Here is a 23,453-nt window from a genome sequence, read left to right as displayed (position 1 = left end):
TTCAATTCTCTTGAATATATACCTAGGAGTAGGATTGCTCGGTGGTAAAATAGCTTTATGTTTAGCATTTTGAGGAATTGCCAAACTGTTTTCTAAAGTGGCAGCTCCATTTTACATTGCCACCAACAATGTATAAAGGTTCCAGTTTCTTCATATCCTCACCCACACTTATTATTTTCTGTCTTTTTGATTTTAGCCAACTTGATAGGTGTGAAGTAGTATCTCATTGTGGTTTTGGTTTGCATTTCTCTGATGACTAGTGATGTTGAACATTTTTTAATGTGCTTATTGACAAAAACCCACCATTGATATCTGCACACAGCCTGAGTGAAAAAGTCTAGTTGTTTTTCAAATGTAGTTTGGAATATTTTCACTCTTTTTTTGATATTTTTGGTAGAGAGAAAAGTTTACTGACCAATACTTCAAATCAGTTGCAAAGTTAGTCCGACATTTTTGCTTTCCATTTAATGAAAGAGTATTGGGAATACCTATTGTGACTTCTTGGCAGTAAATGAAGGAAAACTAATCATTACTTAAAGATTTCTAATCTTACAAAAGTAAACTGTAAAGTAAGTGAAATTTGCTTGATTTTGATGCTCCTAGCCTACTAGTGCATGCTTTTCTCTACTGTTTGGAGAGGCCCATTTTTAGTTCGTCCTAATGCCATATTTTTGTATGGTCCTCTATCAAGCTTGTTTTCAGGACAGAAAGTGAAATGCACAGACACTAAGGAGTATGTGGTGGAAAAAGAAATCTCAGTGTGTATCTTTTCCAAGATTATCTTCAGGGAATGAAGGAATACAGGGCTGCAGTTCTTAGTGAGAAATTAAAGCAACATCAAGAGATGAAGATTTTCTTTGTGTAACCTTCTGTGACATCTGAGGCCCTTCCAATTGCATGTGACTTAAACCACCCCAGAGCATCTTCCCAAAGGCAATATTTTGGATCCCATAAGCTGAGAGAACTCCAGTGCTATCAGCAAGATGCATGTCTCAGCTCTGTCCGATGTATTGGCTCCATTCTCACTATTCTTAGGATGATTCCTGGCATCTTCCAGCTCACATCATGATACTACTCAGTTTAGGAAAGAAGAGAGATTGCTTCTCTGTTATCCTATAGTCTTGGAACTGAAGTCCTTGGCCCAAATTAGCCTGATCTGAAACCCATGCTCATTCCTAAATAAGTGACTGTGGCCTGTATGATGGAACTGCTATTGGATCAGCCTAGCATATGCGGTCTCCTGGATCTTGGGTAGAGTTGCTTCAGTAAAAGTACGTGGGCCGAGGCTGGCAAGGCATGGTCAGGAAGGGGAATAGAAGTCGTGTGAGGAATGATCATTATCCGCTCAAAGCCACAGACCACAGGCAGTTTCTATCTCCCAAAGAACAGCTCCATGAAGGACATTAGAAAGTCAGGGGCAGTGGTTCTCAAGCTTGAGGGTGTGTATTAATTTGTTTGGGTTTGCCTGTCCATCACTGTATTTTAAAAGCAGATAACTTATTTGTTTTCACAGATTTACAGATGGAGAGAAATTTTGCCATAAGATGAATCATTCCCTGAGTCTCACCAATACCAGATTTAGATGATATTTGGATTAGATTTTGGACTTAGAGCTGATATTGGAATGGATTAAGACTTTTGGAGATGTTGGGACGGTGTGAATGTATTTTGCATGTGAGAAAGACATGAATTTTGGCAGGCTGGATGGTGGACTATTATGGTTCAGTTGTGTTCTTCAAAAATTCCTATGCTGAAGTCCTAACTCCCAGTACCTCAGAATATAACCTTATTAGAAATTGAATAGTTGCAGGTATAATTAGTTAATATGAGGTCAGTAGAGTGAGCCCTAAACAGGTATGACTGGTATTCTTTTATAAAAGGAGGATATTTGGACAGAGACATGCGCAGAGGAAAAACAACATCTGACGATTGGAGTTACGCTGCCATAAACCAAGGAGCTACCAGAAGCTAGGAGAGAGGCCTGGAACAGATCATTTTTTAGTGCTTTCAAAAGGAACATGGCTCTGTTGTAACAAAGTGCCAAACACTGAGTGGCTTAGTCAACAAAAATTCATTGTCTCACAGTTCTGGAAGTCTGAGATCAAAGTGTCAGCAGGGCCTTGTTTTAGGACTACAGTGTCTAATGCTCTCACCTGGACTTTAAGTGGGTTTATTGTTATTGCTTTTTTTTTTTTTTATTTTAATAGAAGAAACAAAAGTGCCTGAAGATGATGAAATGGAGAAGCTCTACAAATCATTAGAGCAAGCTAGTCTATCTCCTCTTGGGGACCGACGACCTTCAACCAAAAAGGAGTTGAGAAAGTCCTTCGTGAAACGGTGCAAAAATCCGTCCATAAATGAGAAACTCCACAAAATCCGAACCTTGAATAGCACATTAAAGGTAAAAAAAAAAAAAAAAAAATTCAAACTGTGGATAAACTCTGTGGATGTGGGGCAAGGAGTAGCTAGTTCTGCAGAGAGATTCCTGCCAACCACGAATTCATGGAGGGGAAGGCAGTAAAAGCAAATCCAGTCTCTGTGGGGGTGAAATGAATCTTGATATTCTTAAAGTCCTAGAACATTCTCACAGCAGCACCAATGCACTTGTCTACAATAGGCCTTGCTCTCGTGTCAAATTTCAAATGTTAGTCTCCTAGAAGGGAAGGCCCATGTATAATTTGTTTTTTGTATACTTTTACCTGATACGGTCGATGTTGGTGAGAGCTTAAGATTGTCACCTCATGAGAATGAACAGTAATATTAATAAGATCTTGAGATTTCACCTGATTTATCAGAGGGTGTTGTTCTGTACTATATTCAGAAGAAATTCTTTAGATTTCAAATACAGCAAAACCTCAGTGACGCCCAGCTGTAGGCCCTGTGGCCAAGATGCACCATGAGAGCCAGGCAGTGGAAAATACATACTTTGTGGTAATAGATCAGCAGATATTTTCACAATAGGAACTGAAGGGCAGTGGACAGGATGTACTGAAGCTACTTTCCGGGCCTCCTCTAACTAAAATGTTTCTTTATAACAAAAGCATCCTGCTTTCACATTTAGATTGTAGCATGAACAGGAGGAGGTCACAATACTTTACAAAATAGTCCTGAATTAGCAGAAGATTTATAGATTCTGAAAAGCCTTGATAGATCCTGCGATTTAATTCTGGTTTGTACATTGTCCTTTTGCATCAAGAATTTGAGTCTCTTTCCAGGAATAAATATCAGCAAGGCTACAAAGCCATGGCTAAGTGACTCTTAGATGTCCCGGTTAGTCAATGGAAGACCTAAGCACCCTACAAGGCTGCAAAAATGAGGCTGAGAAATGAAAGGCAAAGGGGTTTTTTAATTATACAAAGAAAATCCAAATGCGGAGAAATTTCCTTACATTTAATGATGGAAAAACAGCACTAGCACTCGTTTCAAAGGCAATATACTACATTTCACAGTATGTACAGAATTCATAAATATTTCTGGTCTTTCCTTTTTATGTTTATTTATTTTATTAAATTCATTGGGGTGACATTAGTTAATAAAATCAAATAAGTTGCAAGTGTACAATTCAATAATACATCATATGTATGTCGCGTTGTGTGTTCACCATCTAAAGTTAAATTTCCTTCCATCATCAAATATTTGACCCTCTTTACCTTATTTGGTCTTTCAATGAAATATGCCACAGTATCTTGGGATGTTACTCTTATTCGTGATGACTGATATAAGTGAGTATATTTTTTATTGAACAAATATTTCCTGAATCTTGCTATGCACCAGGCCCTATTCTAGGGTGCTGGAACCATTGACTGGACCCCCATCGACAACGGGAACAGAGAGCAAAACAGAATGCACTGTGATGGGTGCGGTAGTCGATACAGGCTCGGGGGCGCTTTGGTAGTTCCATGGAGGAAAGCGGCTACTCACCTGAGGCCATTAGGGCCAGTGTCATGGAGGTGCTGACAACTGGCGGATGAGTAAGAGGAGAGGAATCTCTGGGTAAGAAGGAAGGGCATTCGAAGAAGCAGACCTGGCCCGGGTACATGTGCATCAGTGGACAGTGTGCTGTAGTCGGCGTTGGGAGAAACAGGAAATGGAGGCTTATCAGGGGGTAGGCAGGGCAGGCCATTTCTAGATAGAGAATAATTGTGTTCTAGGCTTTCCACAGAACAGTCTCAGGGTTCTAGGCCATCACAGGACCGTGCCCTGGCCTGGCCACTGGGAGGCCAGGTCGGCACAAAGAATTCAAAGTTTCTACCAGCTCATGTTTGTTCTCTGTGACCTCTTCCTTTCCATGCGCTGTGACCGTGGAATTGAATTCAGCTCTTTCTTTTCTCACCGGGTATTAATTATCTATTGCCAGGTAACAAAATATCCCAAACTTAGCAACTACAAACAATAAACACTGACTATTCCGCAGTGTCTGCCGGTCAGGAACCTGGGCGCAGTTTGGTTCGGTGCTTGCCGCCCCCAGGTCTCCCGCAGGGCTGTAATGCAGGCGTCAGCCCGAGCTGCGCATCCCTCCCCTGGCTGAGGATGTACTTCCAGGCGCTCGCAGGCAGGCGTTGTCAGGATTCAGTTCCTTGCAGGTTGCTGGACTGAGGGTCTCCGTTGTTTGCTGTCTGTTGGTGCAAGTCCAGTTCCTTGCCCTGTGAGCCTCTTTCCGGAGCAGCTCCCAGAATGGAAGCTGGCTTCCCCGAGAGTGAGTAAGACAAAGCGAGCGAGCGAGCAAGACGGATTCCACCCCAGTCGCGGTTGCGACATCACGTTACATTTACAGTATCCTGTTCATTAGAAGCAAGTCGCTAGGTCGACTTGTATTCGCAGAGAGGGATTTCCCAAGGGCAGGAGTACCAGGGAGCAAGGGACACAGAGGGCCACACCCGGGGGAAGAGCTGCTGTCTCTCTTTGTTCCTGAAAGAAGCCCTTTCCACAGATCCCCTAGGTCTCACAAAGGTGTGATGCTGGGGCTGCTGGACCGTCAGCGATGTCATGTGGGCCCGTGAACCTCATCAGAAGGAGGGAAGACATGGTGATGTGGAAATGGGTTTTACTGGAAAAAAAAAAAAAAAGCACATTAACCTATATGTTGCAGGAAGGTGATTTGGTACATGTCTGTTTATTCATGTCGAAAGACTCTAAGAATTATTTTAACTAACTTTAATTTAATAATTTAATTTTAATAGTTTTTAAAATCCAAAGCAGTCAGGATGGTGATTGCCTTTGTGGAGGACAGGAGGATATGGCTGTCCCCAGGGACAGCTTCTGAGAGGCTGGGTGAGGGTCCTTTTTTGTCCTTGGTGGTGGTTACAGAGAGGTGTTTACTTTGTGATGATTGATCAAGCACAAATCTTATTATATATGCTTAATGCATGTTTCATTGCGATATCAATATTTATTTAAAAAATACTTCAAAGCTGGAGTGTGGGCCCGCAAAGACAACAGAGTTTAATGCAGAAACAAGGAAACCGTTTTAACAATAATGTTTATATTAGCGAAGAACGCAGTCCATCAATAAAGAACTATTCCCACACTGGGACTGTATTGAGACAAATGCTCTTTGTGGAAATTCTCCTAGGAAGTCGAGCAAACTGTCATGTCATCCTCGAAGTGTAGATCTTTAGGAATTTCTGATAGTGCAGCATCCATTAACTTTTGGCTAAGTCTGCCTTTATTTTAAAATGAATGATTCATGGGTCCGCCTAAAACTTTCAGGGCTTCCCTGGCCTATGTCGAGGAACAAACCCTCTTTCTCCCAGTTGCTTTGGTAGAGCACATTTCCGGTGCTGAGGTCTTGGGTCAAGCCACGTACTGCATATTTGGAGTGAAAAAACAAAAGGATAGCATTCTCTCTTTCATGGTATTTTTTGGAAGCCCTACTAAGCTCTGTCTGCCCGCCGGAAAGTCAGGAGGACTTTGTATAAGTGATTCAAAGCATTCGGCGAGCCTCCTGCACCACAGGGAGAGCAGGGCTGGCGGGTGATGCTGCTGACCCCAGGGTGCTGGGTCTAGGGGGAGCTCAGAGGTTCTGTTCTCTCATGAATTTCCTTTTTCTTGATTCACGCTTACAGTTTTTTTCTTTTAATCATGAAAGAATTAACACAGACTTGTGCCAAATGGTAAGAAATTTGAATTGTTTAGAGCTCAAACCATGTGTGAAGTGTTAGCCTAAAGTGGAAGGGACCCTTTTCTAAGATCTTTAATTAGATTTAGAGGGGTAGTTAGTTCAATTTTGCCTTAAAAAAATCGATTTTCCAAATTTTGTTAATCTGCAAAGATCTTAGTTATTTCAATAAAATATTAGAATCTTGCTCTGAGCAGATGCCACAATTTCTTAAGAACAAAGTAAAAATTCTTAAATAATTTCATATGAATAGCATATGGTGATAAAGCATGAAAGCTTTATTATTATTATTATTATTACTATGATTTTGAAAATACTAGTTTTTGAAAGGTAGATTTTGAGAACTCAGAGAGAAGAAAGAAAATTCTCTGGGCCCAGCTTGACTTTCTACCAACAATCCTTCCTGGTTACCTGTCTAACCTCCTTTCCTCTGCTTCTAGGTCCTGGTCAGCCTACCTGTTATCCTTTTTTAAGTTATTTTCCTACTTGTTTTCTTACTTGGATTTCTTGAGATCCAAATGTATCCTTTCCTCTCCATCTATAACACATTCTTGCTCTCTCGATTCAAAATTATAAATCTCATCATTCAGACTACTGTATATGGGTATATTTCCCTTGAAATACATATTATTCTGACCAATTTAGAAATAAGAAAAGAAGAAAAAAAGAAAACGTAACAAAACACCCCAAACAAAATGTAAGTTAAAGCTAACTATAGAGTACAAACAGTACATTTGTGTGCCATTAATATTTGTGATCACTTATGACCAGATACCTGATTTGGATGAGATACATGTTGCCAATTCTAGAATCCCTAAAGTTATATGCAAATGTCTGTACCTAAATAGATGGATAGATAGATATCTAGATATATATTACATTTTTATTTGTTTATGAAGAGGATTTCCTCAGACTCTAAATAGGGTTCATGATGCAAAAGAAATTAAAAAGCAAATAGATAATTTGTTCATTCATTCATTTCTTATTTCATGTTCTTATTTTCTTCAACAAGTAGACACGCGTCTACCATGCGTCAGTCATTTTTTCAGGTACTTGGGTATGTGGCAGTGGGTATATCAGATGAAATTACCTGCCCTCGTGAAGCTTACATTTAGGTAGAGGAAAAATAAACAAAATATTTAGGGTACTTAGTATGCTAGATTTGCTAGATGATAGAAGAGAAGGGGGAAAAAGAATGCTGAGGGATTGAGTTTTAATTAGGGTAGAGATGAAATCCTCTTTGAAAGATGTAATTTGGGTAAAATCTGCAAAAGGAAAGAGAATGAGCCTTGAGGCAGGCTATCTGAAGTAGAATGTTCCAGGTAAAAGGAACAGACATGCAAATCCCTTGGGGAGGGGTTGGGGGGGGGTACCTAACAAGTTTAAGGTAAGCAGAGGTCAGTATGGTTGAGGTACAGTACGGGGTGGGGGTGGGGTGAGCAGAGGGGCAAAGGGGGATCATTTCATATGGTGCCTCATTTCATATGGGGGCTGGGGAGGGCATGTAGAGAACAACAGAAACTTAGTTTTGGACATTTTAGACATGGTATATTTGAGATGCCTGTTAGGTGTCCAGGTGGAGCTGCTGAAGAGGAAGTTTAGATAAACAAGTTCATTTGTGACCCTCAGTATACAGGGAGAGTGGCAGAGATTCCATGAGATTACCAAGAGCATGAATGTAGCCAGAACAGAGAGGAGGCTAAAGGCTGGAGCTCTGGGGTGTCCCAGTGTTACAGAGACTGGGCCACATGGAGGAGCCAGTGAAGAAGACTGAGAATAAGTGGCCGTCGTAGGATGAGGAAACTCTGGAGAATGTGTCACAGAAGCCACATGATGAACGTGTTCAAAAAAGAGTCATCGACAATTTTAGATGCTGTTGAAGATAAATAATTGATTATTGAATTTAACAACATGGAGGTCATCGACGGCCTTCACAAGAGCAGTTTCGGTAGAATGGTGGGGGCACAAGACTAATGGGAATGGGTCTGTGAAAGAATAGGGACAGGGACCTTGGAGACAATGAGGAAAGGGAGAATCAAGGGGAGATGGGAAATGGATGAGTTGCACAAAAGGGAAGAAATGCTGGAATGAATTTCTTGGGTGTGAGGGGGTGATAGTACACAAGTGGAGAGACTGGTCTTTGCTAGGAGCGCAGACTTTTTCTCCAAATGAACAGGAAGGAAAGCAGCAATATATTAATGCAAATATAAGTAGTGGGCAACAGGAACTTAGGAGAAGTATTCTGATCGTTGCAATTTCCTCAAAACAAAAAAATACATCAGCTACAAGGGAGGATGGGAGCAAGATATGGATAAAGACAAGAAGTTCTGAAATAGTCCTTTGGAAGAGTGAGAGAGGAAAGGGATGAGGAAATATGCTTACTGGATAGTCGTGAAAGCCCACTTACTGGCAGTGCTCATGAATTGGAACTGTGGCCAGTGAGCATGGTTGTAAATTTTTAGCTACACACATGCCTTCCTTGGGGTAGGCAGAGAGATTAGCTCAATAATAGATATGTGTTGAATGCCTACCTGGCACTCAGCACTGTGTGAGGGGTGAAGAATACAGGGATGAATACAATATGTTTAGTCGCCTTCCTTAAAGAGCTTTAGAATTGCTGGTATAACAAGTCCATGAATATTTTAGCATAGCACAGTAAATTCTAAGAGGGCAGGAGAGTACTGAAAAAGCTTCTAAGTTCAACTTGGAGGTTCAGAGAAGATTTTCTGGAGAACACAATGCCTGAAGTGAGTATAGATTTATGAGTTCCAGTAAAACCTGTTAAAGAAAGATTAGAAAGTGTTCCATGTGAAAGCAACGTTAGGAATTAGAGTTCATCTGGTGACGACACATGAGGAAGATTCTTCATGTGACACAGCATCGTGGAGGTGCGAACTAGCATTGTGGGTGGGTGCGGGGAGTGAATTAGCATCAACGCTATTAGAGTAGAAAGAAAGAAGAAAGTGGAGAATCAACATATGGAGTTCAAGTCCACGGAACCTTGGACAGGAAGGGTAACGACTGAAGGGACCTCCATTTTTGGTGGACCCCAGCACTGCCATGTGCGGGATGGGTTTAAAGCAGGGACTGGAGGCAGGGACTCACTTAGGAGGCTCTGGCAGCAGGTCAAGTTGGCATATTGGACCTTATATCCAAAATCGGGCTTAAGGTCATAGGGATAGAGGGAACGAGAAAGATCCGAGGTAAAATTGTCAGGACAAAATGATCCTTTTCTTTTTTTTTTTTTAAACGAGGAAGCTGTTGCATTTTATTTTTATTCCGTTTCTTGACTACAGAAAACTCCCCTCACTTGAGCCCAACATTTCAGAAATGTGCGTCATTGTTTACAGAGGAGGCAAGGTGAAATAATATGAATAGATTGTTTACTCCATTAGTATCATTGTAGTACATGCTGTTTTCATGGAAAGTTAGTAGTCTTTGAATGAAAAGATGGTCTATATATTTATTAAATGTGTGTGATTTATTAAAATTTAAGATAATAAAAAATACACAAAATATTTTGTATGATCTTATTTCTTAGGGGAAATAATATGTCTCAATTTTACTTCGTGAAGCTTGGATGAGCAATGAGATTATATAATTGTGAGTTCTAGGAGGAATAATATTCGCACCGAGATAGATGTATTAGTGGTGTGGGATAACAGATTGATCAGGGAAGAACAACGCAGAAGACCTTGGCTATAGGTCTAGTTCTTTCGCTGGGTAAGATACTTAACTTCTTTGTGGCTAGCGTATTTAAATGTATGTCCTGCCATATTATTCAGGGTTATTGTAGGAATTTCATTATTAACGTGTAAAAACAGTTTGATAATTTTATGATGACTGACTATGTGCATTTACTTGTAAAAGGGCTGAAGGTGGTTTATTAAAACTAAGAGACTCACAACACACCCCAACTTTTTTGTTTCTACTTGGACAGTGTAAAGAACATGACCTAGCCATGATTAACCAGTTGCTGGATGATCCGAAGCTGACAGCCACAAAGTACAGGGAGTGGAAGGTCATGAACACTCTGCTGATTCAGGACATCTATCACCAGCAGCAGGACCCCACGGCTGCCCCGGAAGGCCCCCCGCAGGGCCGTGAGAGCCCGCCTTCCTCCACCTCCGTCGAAAATTCTATTTGAGAACACGCCAGAGTTCTCTCCCCTCCTGACCCCTAGCAACACTTCAAGATGCTGCAAGAGCTTACATTTTTCCTTCAATGGAAAACTGAGACCGGTTCCTCAAGCATCAGATCCCTCTCTAAAGAGGCAGCTCAGGCGAGAACCAGCACCGATCACAGCAGGACTCCTGCTTCTGGCCATAGGGCTTCGTCAAGACTGGAGTGACTGAGTCCAGCCGAAGGGTTCTCAGCGTTCCTGCCGGGAGCTCACGGGTATGCCAGGCTCTAGATGCCATTGAGAACTCTATCTTCTATTCCTTGCTCTCAAGAGAATTACGATGTTTTGTGGATAAAAGATCACTTTTTTTTTTTTTAAACCAGGGATACTTATTCATAGAACTATTTAGTTTTCCAAAAGAAGAATGTACATATTCTACCTGGTTGAGTAGCTGAGTTCTCCAAATCATTTTTTTTTTTTTTTTTTGAGTGGAGAAATGTTTTCTACAGCAGCAACTGGAGCAGGACAAACGTGTTTGTGGCACCGAAATCTCCTGCTAACGGTCCAGAATGGTGGCGCTTTTTCCACGAGTTGACAAGTTATTTCCTAACAAGTGACGTGTGGGAGAGCGCAGGGAGGAGTCATGTTCTATCTTGCACTCGCTCAAAGGACAGCTTGATAGTTTCACACTTTACCCAGGTGGGGGTGGGATCTGATTAATTCTTCCTTTCCACTGAACAGCTAACAGAAGACTATTCTCATTACACTTGGAGGCTTCTACTTCCTCTAGGCTTTTCTGAACCATCATATGAGATGTAAGATGTCCAGGAAGGAATGTTTGCTGCTTTTGTCCTTTGGGGGCGGTGCCTATGCACAGTATACATATACCTGGGTTCCCCAGGATATTTAATGACAAGGTGATTCTGTTATTCGAATTGTTTTAATATCTCTACTCCCCCCAAAAAACAAATCCAACAAAAAACAACAAAAGAGTTAAAACACGATTTCTTTATTTTTGTACATTTATGTATCATTTTGTGTTCTATGTGAATAGCTATCTATAATATGTTTGTTATTTAAATATATTTATAGGTCAAATTACTAGTGTCTTAAAAGATGATATACTATTACATGTTTTGCTCAGTATATATTCTCAAAGGATATATGTTTTGCTTGAGAGAAATAGAAATATTATTGATTATTGATTAATTGGAGTTATTATGTTGCACTATAATGTTTGAGGAATGCTCAGGAAATCTCAGATAAATATGGGGCATGCAATAATAAGCTTTCATTTTCTGGTGTCTCCCCCGACCCCGCCCCAGAGGGCTTGGATTTCTCTGTTTTAAGTCACTCTTTTAACTAGAAAAGGACTTACATCTCACAGTATCTCTTCTAGTAAATAAACTTTAAGCTTTACACTATTTATGCCCACAAATTCTAAACCAGATGAAACACAATCAATGTCGTCTTTTGTGTACAGACTAATAGAAATTTTGGGATCTGTTAAAAGAACTAATTTTACTAGGCAAGCAATATGAAAGTCTTCACTTACTAAGCATCATGAATATTTCTCACCATAAGAATAATCACAACCCACCAAAAACCCATTTTGGCCCTACCCTTAGCAAATTGTCAACATAACACAGTTTTCTTTATAGAGTCTAAGTGTGGCTTGACATTCAAATAGAAATAACCCTCTGAATTTTGTATGCAAACTAAGTGGAAATAGTTGTTGAATATTTCCTCAAGCTTTACTAAGAAATTTTAATGCTTTGCAAACGAAAAACAACCTTAACTTAGGAAAGAAAAAAAAAGAAAAAGGAAGAAAGTTGTCGTATTATAAGCTTCTGTGAGATAAGAGGCCATGTAAGTCAGTTTGGCCCAGCAAACACAGATAGAAAGTGCTGGGTGAGGCCATTGGCCACATGGAAGAGGGCACCTCACCAGTGGGAGTGTACCGTTGGCACAGGAGAGAAATGAAGATTCAGGTCCTCAGATTGGACCTGCAAGCTTCTGTATCAGAGGCCAGTGCTTTAGTCTCTGCATTCTAGAAATGGTCATTGATTCTTGCTGTATTTAGCAGCTGTTAAAAGGTTGATTGTACAGAATTCATAATGTAAAAAAAAAAAAATGTTGAGGGAAGGAGAAAGAATAATGGGGGAAATAATAATGGAGTAGGATGTAATGTTCTTTTACTTTTTTTTCTGGTTTGCAACACCAACCTATAAATTTCAAAATGATTTTTCCTAAATTGAAGTATTCCGAAAGCTTTTGACTAGGGCTTAGAAATAACATTTCAATGCTTTCCTTCGGCTTTTTATTAATGCATATTTAACTGACTTTTTTAGTGTAAATTCCTTTAGAACCACTCAAAGGCAAAATCGGTCCAGAGATTACTTAAGCCTTCCAGTTATTTTTCAAAGTCAACTGAATCTAGAAGTGTTTGCTTTGTTAAAGTAGTTTCCTTGTAGAGTCTCTCCAAATGAAGAGTACACCGAACTGCACAACTTCGCGCTCTGCTCTCCTAGACGCAAACCTCCCTCTCGTCAGCTCTTTCCCCTCTGCAGATGCTTTTGCTTTGTGTTATGTTGTGTTGAGCAGGAGAGGGTGCTTCTGTGAGTTCCCAGCTTCAGCTGTGGCCTCTTCCTTGCAGTTTATTCCTGGGGTTTGAGTTATCTCTGAAAGGGATTTAGGGTCGGGTCGTTTTATCAGGTGATCTACCCACTCCTGTAGACATGGGGTCTGAGGGCTGTGGAATGACCTAGAGCCACGGCCCCTCAGAAGGGAAGTAGACAATCTCTGAGCCTAACCAGGTCCAAACCTGTGGCACCGGCTGTGGACTGCGACCTGCACTGGATTCCTTTTCGGGCTTGTGGGGAGGATCACTTCTCTCTATCCGTTGGTCTGGAGACCCAGTCTGGTGTCGGTGTGATGCTCTTACTGGTTGGTCCATTGCAGCACATGCTGAATTGGATGGTCCCACGTTTGAAGGGCATATTTTGGTTTTAATAATTCTTATTTCTGCTTTAACCTCAGCATAGTATCAAAGGCATAGAAAGAATCATGAAACATATTATTACAAAGACTCCAGGAAGCCTAAGAAAGAGCTTGTCTTTGGAGTCAGATTTCGATGTGAAACCAATGCCTTATATTTACATAGCACTTTGTAGCTTGCAAGTTGGTGTTTCAGGCTCTCCCTTCTACCTCCCCAGTGGTCTTTGTGGGGTGATTGCGGATTATCGCTACTCTTTTTGATGGAAGAAGAAAACAAACTCTGAAAAGTGAGGCACATGGTGGTACAGCCAGGACTTGAACTTGTACCTCCCTCTCAACTTACCTTGAGCAATTGCTGTTAGGACCCAGCCGTTTGACTTGGAGTGTGTGTGCCATTCTGCTGAAATGGGCACACGGGGCGACTTTTGCAAAGTCATCCATTTGAAATCTGAGGAGGCCTCTTTTCCTTGAGCACAGTCCCTCCGTCATGGCCTAATAGGTTTCTGTCCCTCCTGCAGTGACCTGCTGACTGTGACTATGGGTTTAACCTAATTATTCTGCTTCCTTTCCTTCCTCCTGAAAAGTATGATGTTTGTTAGGTGATGCGAGATCCATAGATGAAAGAGATATGTTTAAAGAAATAGAGTGCATTTATTTTGTTTTTCTTTCCAAAAGTATCGAGAGATGTCACAGACCCAGCTTAGTGACTTAGGGGTCAGGCTCTTAATTTCCTCTCTCAATTTCTTCTCATGTAATCATGATAATTTCCTCAGATAGCCTTTAAATCACAAACACTGAGGCGTAAAAGGAAAATACCCTTTTAAGTCTTTTAAAGAAAGGTGACATTAAAAGGTAATATTTTGATAAAGCCACACAGAAGATTTAGTGAGTAATTTAAGTACAGAGAATGACATTTCAAAAGTCACTATATATTGAAAAGCTGCCATATCCAAGTGAAGTTTCAGGTTGAATCTCTTCTTCAGTCTAATAGAATATGATATTCGATTGGGTTGTTTTTCTCCATTTATTTCCCTTCCAATTTTTTGCATAATTATTTCATAAGAGAAATCAAGTCCTAGAAATGTGAGGTGACTGCCCCCCTAGGCTTTTGTAATAGATAACTGAAAAAAAAGAAGATTTGGAACAGCTACATGTTTCTCTACGCTGTGAGTCGGGAAGCAATTTCCTAGTCTCTTCTGCACGTTTTTTCTGCATACTACCACAGACCACAGAGAAAACGTTAGACATGGATTCTACATTAAAAAAAAAAATGGTTCTTCCATTTTTATTACAGTAGGGAGACTTAACTGTTCTGTACTGATATTTCTTTACCTTAAGTCCAAAGGGGAAGCATGCCGCATGGAGACACTTAGTATCCCATAATAAAAGCCAGAATTTTAAATCACCGTATATTTTAATGTGCTTGCATGCTGGAGATGTGACTTTTAGCACTGCATGGCGTTTGGGGGGCAAGATGTTAATGCGGAAATGATACCTTCACTTTCATTGTGCTTTTATTCTCTGTCACCTACTCTCTTGGACTAAACTGAACAAAAAACGTGTCATGGCTCATTTCTCCTGCTTTATGTTTTTTGAGGTTGACTTGTAAGATAAAAATAAAAACAAGGTAAAATATATCTAGTAAAATGACATGGAAAAAATGGAAATATACTGTTGGTGTTCATTTTCTGCCCTATGATATGTGTCCTCAAAGAAAAAAATCCAGAGTGTCTGATGGCCAGGCTTTTATCTTCTGCAAGGGATATAGTGCCCTCTGGTGGCACTCACGAAATAATTTATTCTAGATTACTGATGTTTTTATTTCTAAATAAAAGATCTAATTCTGTTGAGAAATCCATTTCAACAATAATTGATGTGGTCGTCTCTAATGGTCCTCAGCTTACAAGTTTGTTAGTGTAGAGATATTTCTATTTTTCAGTGTTTTTATTGGTCTATAAAATTTGACTTGCATATTCCCACATTTTGTTTAGAGATTTAAAAAAATTCACAGGTGATAAAAGTTACAACCTGTGGCTCATAAGTTCCTTAAAATGCATAAAATTTTTCTGTGAAAACTGAACAAAGAAAATATTGAAATAGCATCATAAATTGCCTTTATTTTGGATTCACTGATTAGAGGAAGTTAGCCTGGATTTGAACTTGATTCGTACCTCCTCCATTAATGTCTACACAAACAACGTATTATTTTTTTCCTCTCTCTCCCCCAGTTTTCACTTTACATGCTGAGCTTCATCCTCTTTTCTCCATCCTGCAGCCACCAAGTATGTCAAGACTCCTGCACGGACGCAGTAAAAATTATCCTAGACCACAGGGATTAGCAAAAGGCATAGGTATTGTGTATTCCAGATTTCTAGAACAATCTTGTATTAGTTTCCTATTGCTGCTGTAACAAATGACCACGAATTTAGTAGTTTAAAAAAATATGCTTTCTGATAAGCGTGGCGGTCATAAGTCTGATGCAGGTTTGCTTGGGCTAAAATCAAGGCGACAGCAGGATGGTGCTCCTTCTGGTGGCTCCAGGGGAGAACATATTTCCTTGCCCGCTCTAGGTCACCTCTTGGCCCCTTTCCTCCATCTTTAAAGTCAACAATGTCGTAATTCTTTACACCTTTCTTCTCTAGTCACGCCTTCCTCAGACTCTTAAAGACCCTTATGATTATATTGGGCCCACCTGGATAATCCAGGAAACTCTATTTTAAGGTCAGCTGACTAGCAACATGAGTTCAACCTGTGACCTGAATTCCCCTTGCCCTTCATCCCCGTCTGTAACATATGCACAGTTTCCAAGGCGTAGAACATGGCCATTATTCTGCCTATCACAAAAGTCCGTTTCAAATATCCTGCTTAGTCCTCCTGAACCATCAATATCTCCCAGAAATTTCAAGATTTCCAAGTTTTAACTACACGCATGAAAGTCCTTCGTCATACCATGTGACTTGAATTTGATTTCCTCAAAATATGAATCACCATAAGAGAGGTAATTCCACCTTTATGAGGAAAAAATACAAAAAAACAAAAACAAAAACCAACCCCCTCCAAAAAAATTTTTCTAGCTTTTAAAATCATACTTACACAAGTATAACAGGTCCATGATTTTAATAATCAGATCAGGTTTTACAATATCTGCATTTAAAGGCAAAGCACTAGAAAGTCACTTTTGAGAATCAAGTACTGTAAGCAAAGGATAATTTAGGCCTAAACTCTGTGCCATGTCAAATTGATTGAGGGGTTTGGCTGAGTCACAGCCTCCTCTCCCATGAAAGAGGGAGGGTAAAATTTCCGTAGGTCCCAGCTCTTGTAAATCACAATCTGGGCATTACTTTTGTCTTTTCTCTTTAAAAAACCAACACACCTGTATTTCTAGGTAATTCCTTCATATGGTCTGTTAATGTTTCCAGTCACATATTTTAGGAAGTCATAAATACTCTGCCGAGAGGGAAGTTTCTGCTGAGCACGTCTTGGCAGTTCTGTCCAGAGGGAAGGGACAAAATTGCCAGGCGAGCAGGGTGCCCGGATATCTAGCCAGTTATGATCTTAGTGACAAAGTTACTGTTGCGGATGCTGTGGAAGCCTGCCCACATATGTTCACCTGGCTAGAGCTTTTATTCTCCATTTACTATGAGCTCTTGCAGCTAACAGCATCACCCCTCCCCCCTTTTTTTCATAAAATTGTACTCAGCTGAATAAGAATCACTTAGCCAGGAGGTTGTGCTCTCCATCCCCAACCAGGGTGGCCTTGTTGAATGACTGGCTGAGACCAGATGGCAGCACTTAACAGTCACAAACAAAATAGTGGGCGGTGAGCAGAATGGCGTCCCGGGGCTTGTGCTGGCCATGAATCTTTGGAGACTGCTAATAGAAAATGATGTTCCCAGAGATGGGATCCATGAGAAGCCAACAATAAATACATTTTTTTTTTCCCAAGGGAAATTGGATACAGGGTCAAATTGTTACTGATTTCCAGGAACCACTCCCAAATCTTATGAACTACCCTGTGTTTGGATACGGTAGGGGCATATACATGTCAAGAGATAAATGGTCCATGTCCTCTGGTTTCTAAGTATATAATTGGAATGGCCATACTTAGCAGCTGGAAGTATGTTCATGTCGGTTCTTTAACCAGTAATAACTATTATAATAAGAGAGGCCACGTAGAAGTCCCTGGAGCTGCCTCCTTCAGGAAAGATAGTAAATACGAGCCAATATTATACCCAAGGGGAATGGTAGAGATCATTGTCACCCTGAAAGACTTTCAGGTACGAGGATAATGGTCCCCACTTGTGGCCATGCAATTTGCCAGTTTGGCTCCTGAACTAGATTCTTGCAAATGTAACCAAGTTATAAGCCCAATTATACATGCTGTGTTCGACGTATTTTTACCAGAACAGATTACAGCCTCAAGTATGTAGACTTCGGCTAGATAACTGCATTATTTTCCAATGTCTATTGTGAAAGAGGATCAGAGGCATTTTATATTTATATGCAATAGATGATAATAACATTTATAATCTTGCCCCAGGTCTAAACTTAATTCTCCTGCTATGTGACACAGTATAGTCAGAAGTGATCCAGACCATTTGAACATTCCATAGAATATCATATTGGTCCATTATATCAATGTTATCATATAACAAGCAATAGGAGCTTGATAAATGAGACGTGACAAGTGCTCTGGGGGCTACAATTAGATATAGGAACTCCAGAAAATGAAAGATAAATTCTACAAAGTTCCCTGCCAACTATGTGAAATATTTGGGGTCCAATTTCCCGGAGAAAGCTAGAATATCTCATTCAAAGGACAATGTATTATGTGTTGCACTTCTACCAGTAAGGAAGACGCATCTTGCGTGGTGGGCATGTTCAAGTTTTCAAGGCAACATATTCTATACTGGGGAAGATTGTTCTGACTTCATTCATTGAGTGACAAGGAAAGCTCCCAGTGTTGAGCGGAGCCCATAAAAAGAATGAGTTCTGCAGCAAGAATGGACTGTGGTACAAGCAGTTCTGTTGCTTGGGCCATATGACTTAGCAGATCCCATGGTAGTAGAGATATATACAGTATAGAAAGAAACAATGTAGAGTCTATGACAATCTCCTGTATGAGAGTCATAGCATTGATCTCTAGGGTTCTGGACCAAGGCCATCCTATCTGTAACAGAGAAAGAAATCATCATTAAAAAATAGCTCCAGGTATGCAGATACGAACTATCGTAGAGTGTTTACCTGTGGGGTATCAGCTTACTTTGCAGCCAGAGCTAACCATCAGGAAGTGGGTAGTGTTAGACATAAGTTTACGGTGGTCCAGAAGCAATTCACTGTAAAATGGAAGTGGTACATCCAAGACTGAGCTCACGCAGCTCGAGTAGGCACAAGAAAATTGCACGAACACATGACTCAGACACCTATGCTGCTTTCCTGCATTATTACCTTGACTTCAGCGGGGGTCTTCTCATTGTCAGAGGAAGAAAATACCTGAACTTAATTCATTAATGGCTGGACTGTTATATGATTTTAAACCCAAATTAGACTGCTACTGACAGTCTCACCTATGTGTGAGGATGTCAGCCTCTGTCACTGACCACCCCAGGGCTTGCACAATGAGTGCACAGAGAAATCGTGGTGGCAGAGATGGAGGCTAACCATGGGCCCACAACCTGTGCTTTCTTACCAAGGTCGAAAGCTACTGCTGCTGCTGGACGTCTTGTCCACGGGTAACAAAAACCAGTGCAGAGTCCCAAGAAGGCATCATGCTTTCAAGAGACCGAGCGGCCACTTGCTGGCCAGTTGACTGGGTTGAACACCTGCCATCTGGGGAAAGGCAATGTTTCATCCTGACAAAGATTGACAAGGACGCACATATGGATTTGCCTTTCTTGCCTATAGTGGCTCAGCCAGCACTACCATTCAAGGGCTCACAGAATGCCTAGTCTATGCATGGACTCCCACACAACACTTGTTATGGACTAAACATTTGTGTCCACCAAAAGTCGTATGTTGAAGTCTAATTCAAAAGGTGATGGTATTTGGGAGTGGGGCCTTCGGTAATTATGTCATGAAGGTGGGGTCCTCACAAATGTGATTAGTGACATTATAAGAGGCCGGAGAGCCAGCTTACTCTCCTTCCTTCGTGTGAAGATACAACAAGAAGTCAGGAGTCTGCAATCCAGAAGAGGACTCTCTCCAGAACCCCAGCATGCCGGCAGCCTGATCTCAATTGCCAGCCTCCAGAACTGTGAGATATAAATTTCTGTTGTTCATAAGCCACCCAGTTTATGGTATTTTGTTATAGCAGCCTGAGTTAAGACATTCATTTTAGACAAGCAGCCCACTGTATGGCTTAGGAAGTGAGGCACTGGGCACGTGTGGTTCCATTGTGTTCTGTAGATTCAGAAGCCACTGGCATGAAAGAACTTTGGAGAGATCCTTTTAAGGTGCAGTTGAGGCACCTGCTGGTAGAAGGTGCCCTGTAAGGTTAGAGTGCCATCCTTCAGAATATAGTGTACTTTTAAAAACACAGTGGTCATTATATGGTGCCCTGTCACAGCCTAAATTACATAGGTCGTGGAACCGAGGGGTGAACATAAGTCTAGCCCAGCTCACCATCACTCCGAGTGATCCACTTGGGAATTCGTGTTTCCTATCTCTGTAACTTCAGGCTCTGTGGGTCTGGGGGTCCTGCTTTTACCTGGGACACGGTAAGAATCCCAATAAACCTAAAACTATAGCTGCCATCTAGTTATTTTGAGTTTCTCATGCTTGGAGACCAGCAGTCATTGAAAGGATCTACCACACTGGAAGGGATTACTGACCATGATAATTACTAGGGGATAGGATCGCTGCTACATGATGGGAGAGGGAAAAATATGTTTGGCAAGAAACAATCCACTGGGGTATATGTTGATATTCTCATGCCCTGTTTTAACTTGCTCCGTAAAAGCGCCATGTGGCAACTGGCTTGATAAGTGTATGTTAACCAGGTGCTCGGACAGCTCAGAGATGTCTGTCTGGGGCATCAGAGAGCAGAAGTGTGAGTGAGGCAGAAAGAATCTAGACTATGTGGTGGGGGAGGGAGATGATGTGTCATGAGGCCATAGAACCAATTACAGAGTGGGACTAGAGTCCATCACCCTAACTTGCCTCTTGGAAGCTTGCTCAGAAATTGTGACTGTTCCTCTATATAGTAAACTTAATATGAAAATGAAGAGGATCTGATAGCACAAGACAGGGACTCTTTTTGATGTCAATAGTACACTGATCAAATCCTATTCCAGGCAGATGGACAGAAACCCTGGCAAATGTTGGCTTCTAACAGCTCACAACCGTCTCCTTCTCCAAGACTGGCCTTTGCCTGAATGACAGCTGTCTCTCTGGAGAAGCTGTCCTCCTGCTCCACCCCTCCCACAGCAACCAGTGATCAATAACACATTTACACAGGGTACAAAAGTTCATTTCACTTGTCTTAAGATAGGAACAACTCTGTGATGCAATGTGTACTCTAGGGTGGCCCTTGAGGTCAGATCGGAGCTAGTTTCTATCCAGATCACTTCGCTAGTTAGCCTTCTCCTCCAACCCTTCGCTGCTCGCCCATGCCCCTCCTCCGAGGGCACTCCTCAACACATCACTCCCATGAAAATCCCCACATTGGGCAGTTTCCGTGACCCACCTCTCTGCATGGCTCTTGCACTTGGAAAACTGTTTTGTTCCATGCTGCATAACAGCATCCTGGGAAGCATAGCACACTGAGGATGATTTTTTATTTCTCCTTGCTTAATAGTTTGTCAGTCCTGAGAATGAGCCCAGAATGAAAAGGCTCTTTTCTTCACATTCCTAATCCATTACCTTAATGTATCATCCAATCCATAAGTGAAGTCAAATTTATTCATTAGTAATCACATAACGCATCTCGATTTTACACATTATGCACAAAATTCTCCATTTCACACCTCCAAAACTTTGGCTGGAATTTAAGTGTCTACTCTTATATTCACCCACCATTACAAACTATTGATCAGAGTAGATCGTGTGAGATTTTCTTTACCTACACATCCACACTAAAGAAATATCACTCTAAAAATGCACTGTCTTGGAGAGATGCCTCATCCTAATATTGCCAGTATTAACCCCTTATCAGGAGTAAGGTTTGCAAAAAACGTTCTCTCATTTCATATGTTTTTGTCTTCACTCAATTATTTCTTTTGCTGTGCAGAACTTATAATTTTTATATAATCCTATTTGTCTTTTTTTGCTTTAATGGCTTTACTTTTGGGATCTTAGCCAAGAATCAGCACTTAGACTAATAATGTCAAGAGGCTTTTTCCCTATGTTTTTTGTGGTTGTTGTTGTTGTTAGTTTTGCAGTTACAAGTCTTATGTGAGGTCTTTAATCCATTTCGAGTTGATTTGTGTTTGTGGTGTGAGATAAGGGGCTGGTTTCATTCTTCTTCATGCATATATCCAGTTCTCCAAACACCCTTTATTGAAAAGACTACCCTTTCCCCATTGTGTGTTTTTGGCACCTTTGTTGAAGATCAACTGACACTAAATGCATAGACTTATTTCTAGGGTCTTTACTGTGTTCCCTTGGTCTACATGTCTATTCTTATGCCCAATATATATCAGGTAGTATGATGTCCCCAGCTTTGTTCTTTTTCGCTCAAGATTGCTTTGACTCGTCAGGATCTTTTGTAATTGCATATAACTTTTAGTATTGTTTTTTATGTTTCTGTGGAAAATGTCATTGGAATCTCGAAACGGATTGCATTGAATTTGTAGTTAGCTTTAGGTAGTCTGGGCATATTAACGATACTAATTTTTCTAATCCATGAACACGGGATATCTTCTATTTATTTGTGCCTTTAATTTCTTTCATTAATATTTTATAGTTTTAAGTCTGCAGCCATCCTACTGTGAATAAGCTCGATCCCGTCTGATCTTGGAAGCTAAGCAGGGTCAGGTCTGTTTAGTACTTGGATGGGAGACCACCTTGGAAGACCAGGTGCTGTAGGCATAAAAAAATAATAATAAAAAAATAAGGGACTGTAAACTGGCAAGATCCTTGCAATCTGTGAGGTCAACCACGGGTTGCCTCGCCTAAAAAAAAGAAAAAAAAATATTTTATAGTTTTAAGTACAGATCTTTTACCTTCTGGGTTAGATTTATTCCTAAGTATTTTATTGTTCTGATATTATTGTAAATGGGATTATTTTCTTAATTTCTTTTACAGATAATTTATTGTTAGCATATGCTGTGAATGCTACTGATTTTTCAATGTCGTATCCTGCAATTTTAGTGATTTCATTCATTAGTTCTAATAGTTTTTTGGTGGAGTCTTTAGAATTTTTTGCCTATAAAATCATGTCATCTGCAAACAGAGGCTATTTCACTTTTGTTCTTTCCAATTTGAATGCCTTTTATTTCTTTTTCTTACCCAGGGCTAACTGGTAGAAGCCACAAAGCTATCTGTGGTTGGTCCCTGCCTGTGCTGGACCTGAAGGCATGTGGGAGAGTCCACATGGCAAACCAAGGCTGGCTGCCAGGAACACCCGGCCTGGGGCAGCTCAGCAAAAGTCCCAGGGCACCTCCAGGCCTGAGGCTGCCTGCTGGCTGCTGGGAAGTGTCAGCGGCTGAAAGAACCTTGGGGTGTGTGAGTTGGATGGGGTGGATTTTCAGGAAGTCAAGGGACAAGTGGTATTTCCCAGGTTAGTGCAGATTCAGATTTGTTGCCAGTGCTGAGCCTATGGCCACTTGCAAAAGTCTCAGATCATACTGAGGCCAGCTGCTGTCTGCCTGGGGCCTGCAGACCTCTGAGATTTGTTCAAGAAATACTGCATCTCGGGCCAGGGCTGGTTTCCCACCACCGAAAGTGTCTCCTAGGTGCTGGAGCTGAGGCCTATTAATTACTGTCAAAAAGAACCTCCTGTTGGGAGTGTGGGATGGGGCTGGTTGTCCCGCAATGAAATTGCCACAGGTGATTTGCCATTTGGGTGAGGCGGGGTCTCAGGGAGTCACGGGGTGGAATGTGGATCTCACTGGCCAATGTGGATTCAGATTTGGCCCTGTAGGGGGAGGGCTCAATACAAGGAAGATGGCGCCCACCTGCAGGCTGCACAGGAGGAGGGCTCAACAAAATGGCAGTGGCCACTGTCCCTCCAGCCCTCGTCTTGAAGCTACATAACTCAATCTTTTCCTGTATGTC

The 23,453-nt window shown here is 41.1% G+C and overlaps 1 protein-coding gene and 1 pseudogene across 1 annotated transcript in view; both read left to right on the top strand.

Moving 5' to 3' along the window:
• IPCEF1 (interaction protein for cytohesin exchange factors 1) overlaps positions 1-10,585 on the top strand; it is an 80,941-nt gene extending 70,356 nt beyond the window's left edge. The window contains exons 10-11 of the mRNA XM_006915057.2: positions 2,208-2,401; positions 10,059-10,585. Coding sequence (XP_006915119.2) covers positions 2,208-2,401; positions 10,059-10,265 — 401 coding nt within the window. The 3' untranslated portion in view covers positions 10,266-10,585. The remainder of the gene's footprint in view (positions 1-2,207; positions 2,402-10,058) is intronic.
• Positions 10,586-22,146: 11,561 nt separating this feature from the next.
• LOC112482407 lies at positions 22,147-22,265 on the top strand (annotated as a pseudogene).
• Positions 22,266-23,453: the final 1,188 nt, after the last annotated feature.

Source organism: Pteropus alecto, unplaced genomic scaffold (assembly GCF_000325575.1).
Source record: "Pteropus alecto unplaced genomic scaffold, ASM32557v1 scaffold195, whole genome shotgun sequence".
Lineage (NCBI taxonomy): Eukaryota > Metazoa > Chordata > Mammalia > Chiroptera > Pteropodidae > Pteropus > Pteropus alecto.
Note: the sequence above shows the minus strand (reverse complement) of the source record. Positions and strands in the feature narration are given on the sequence as shown.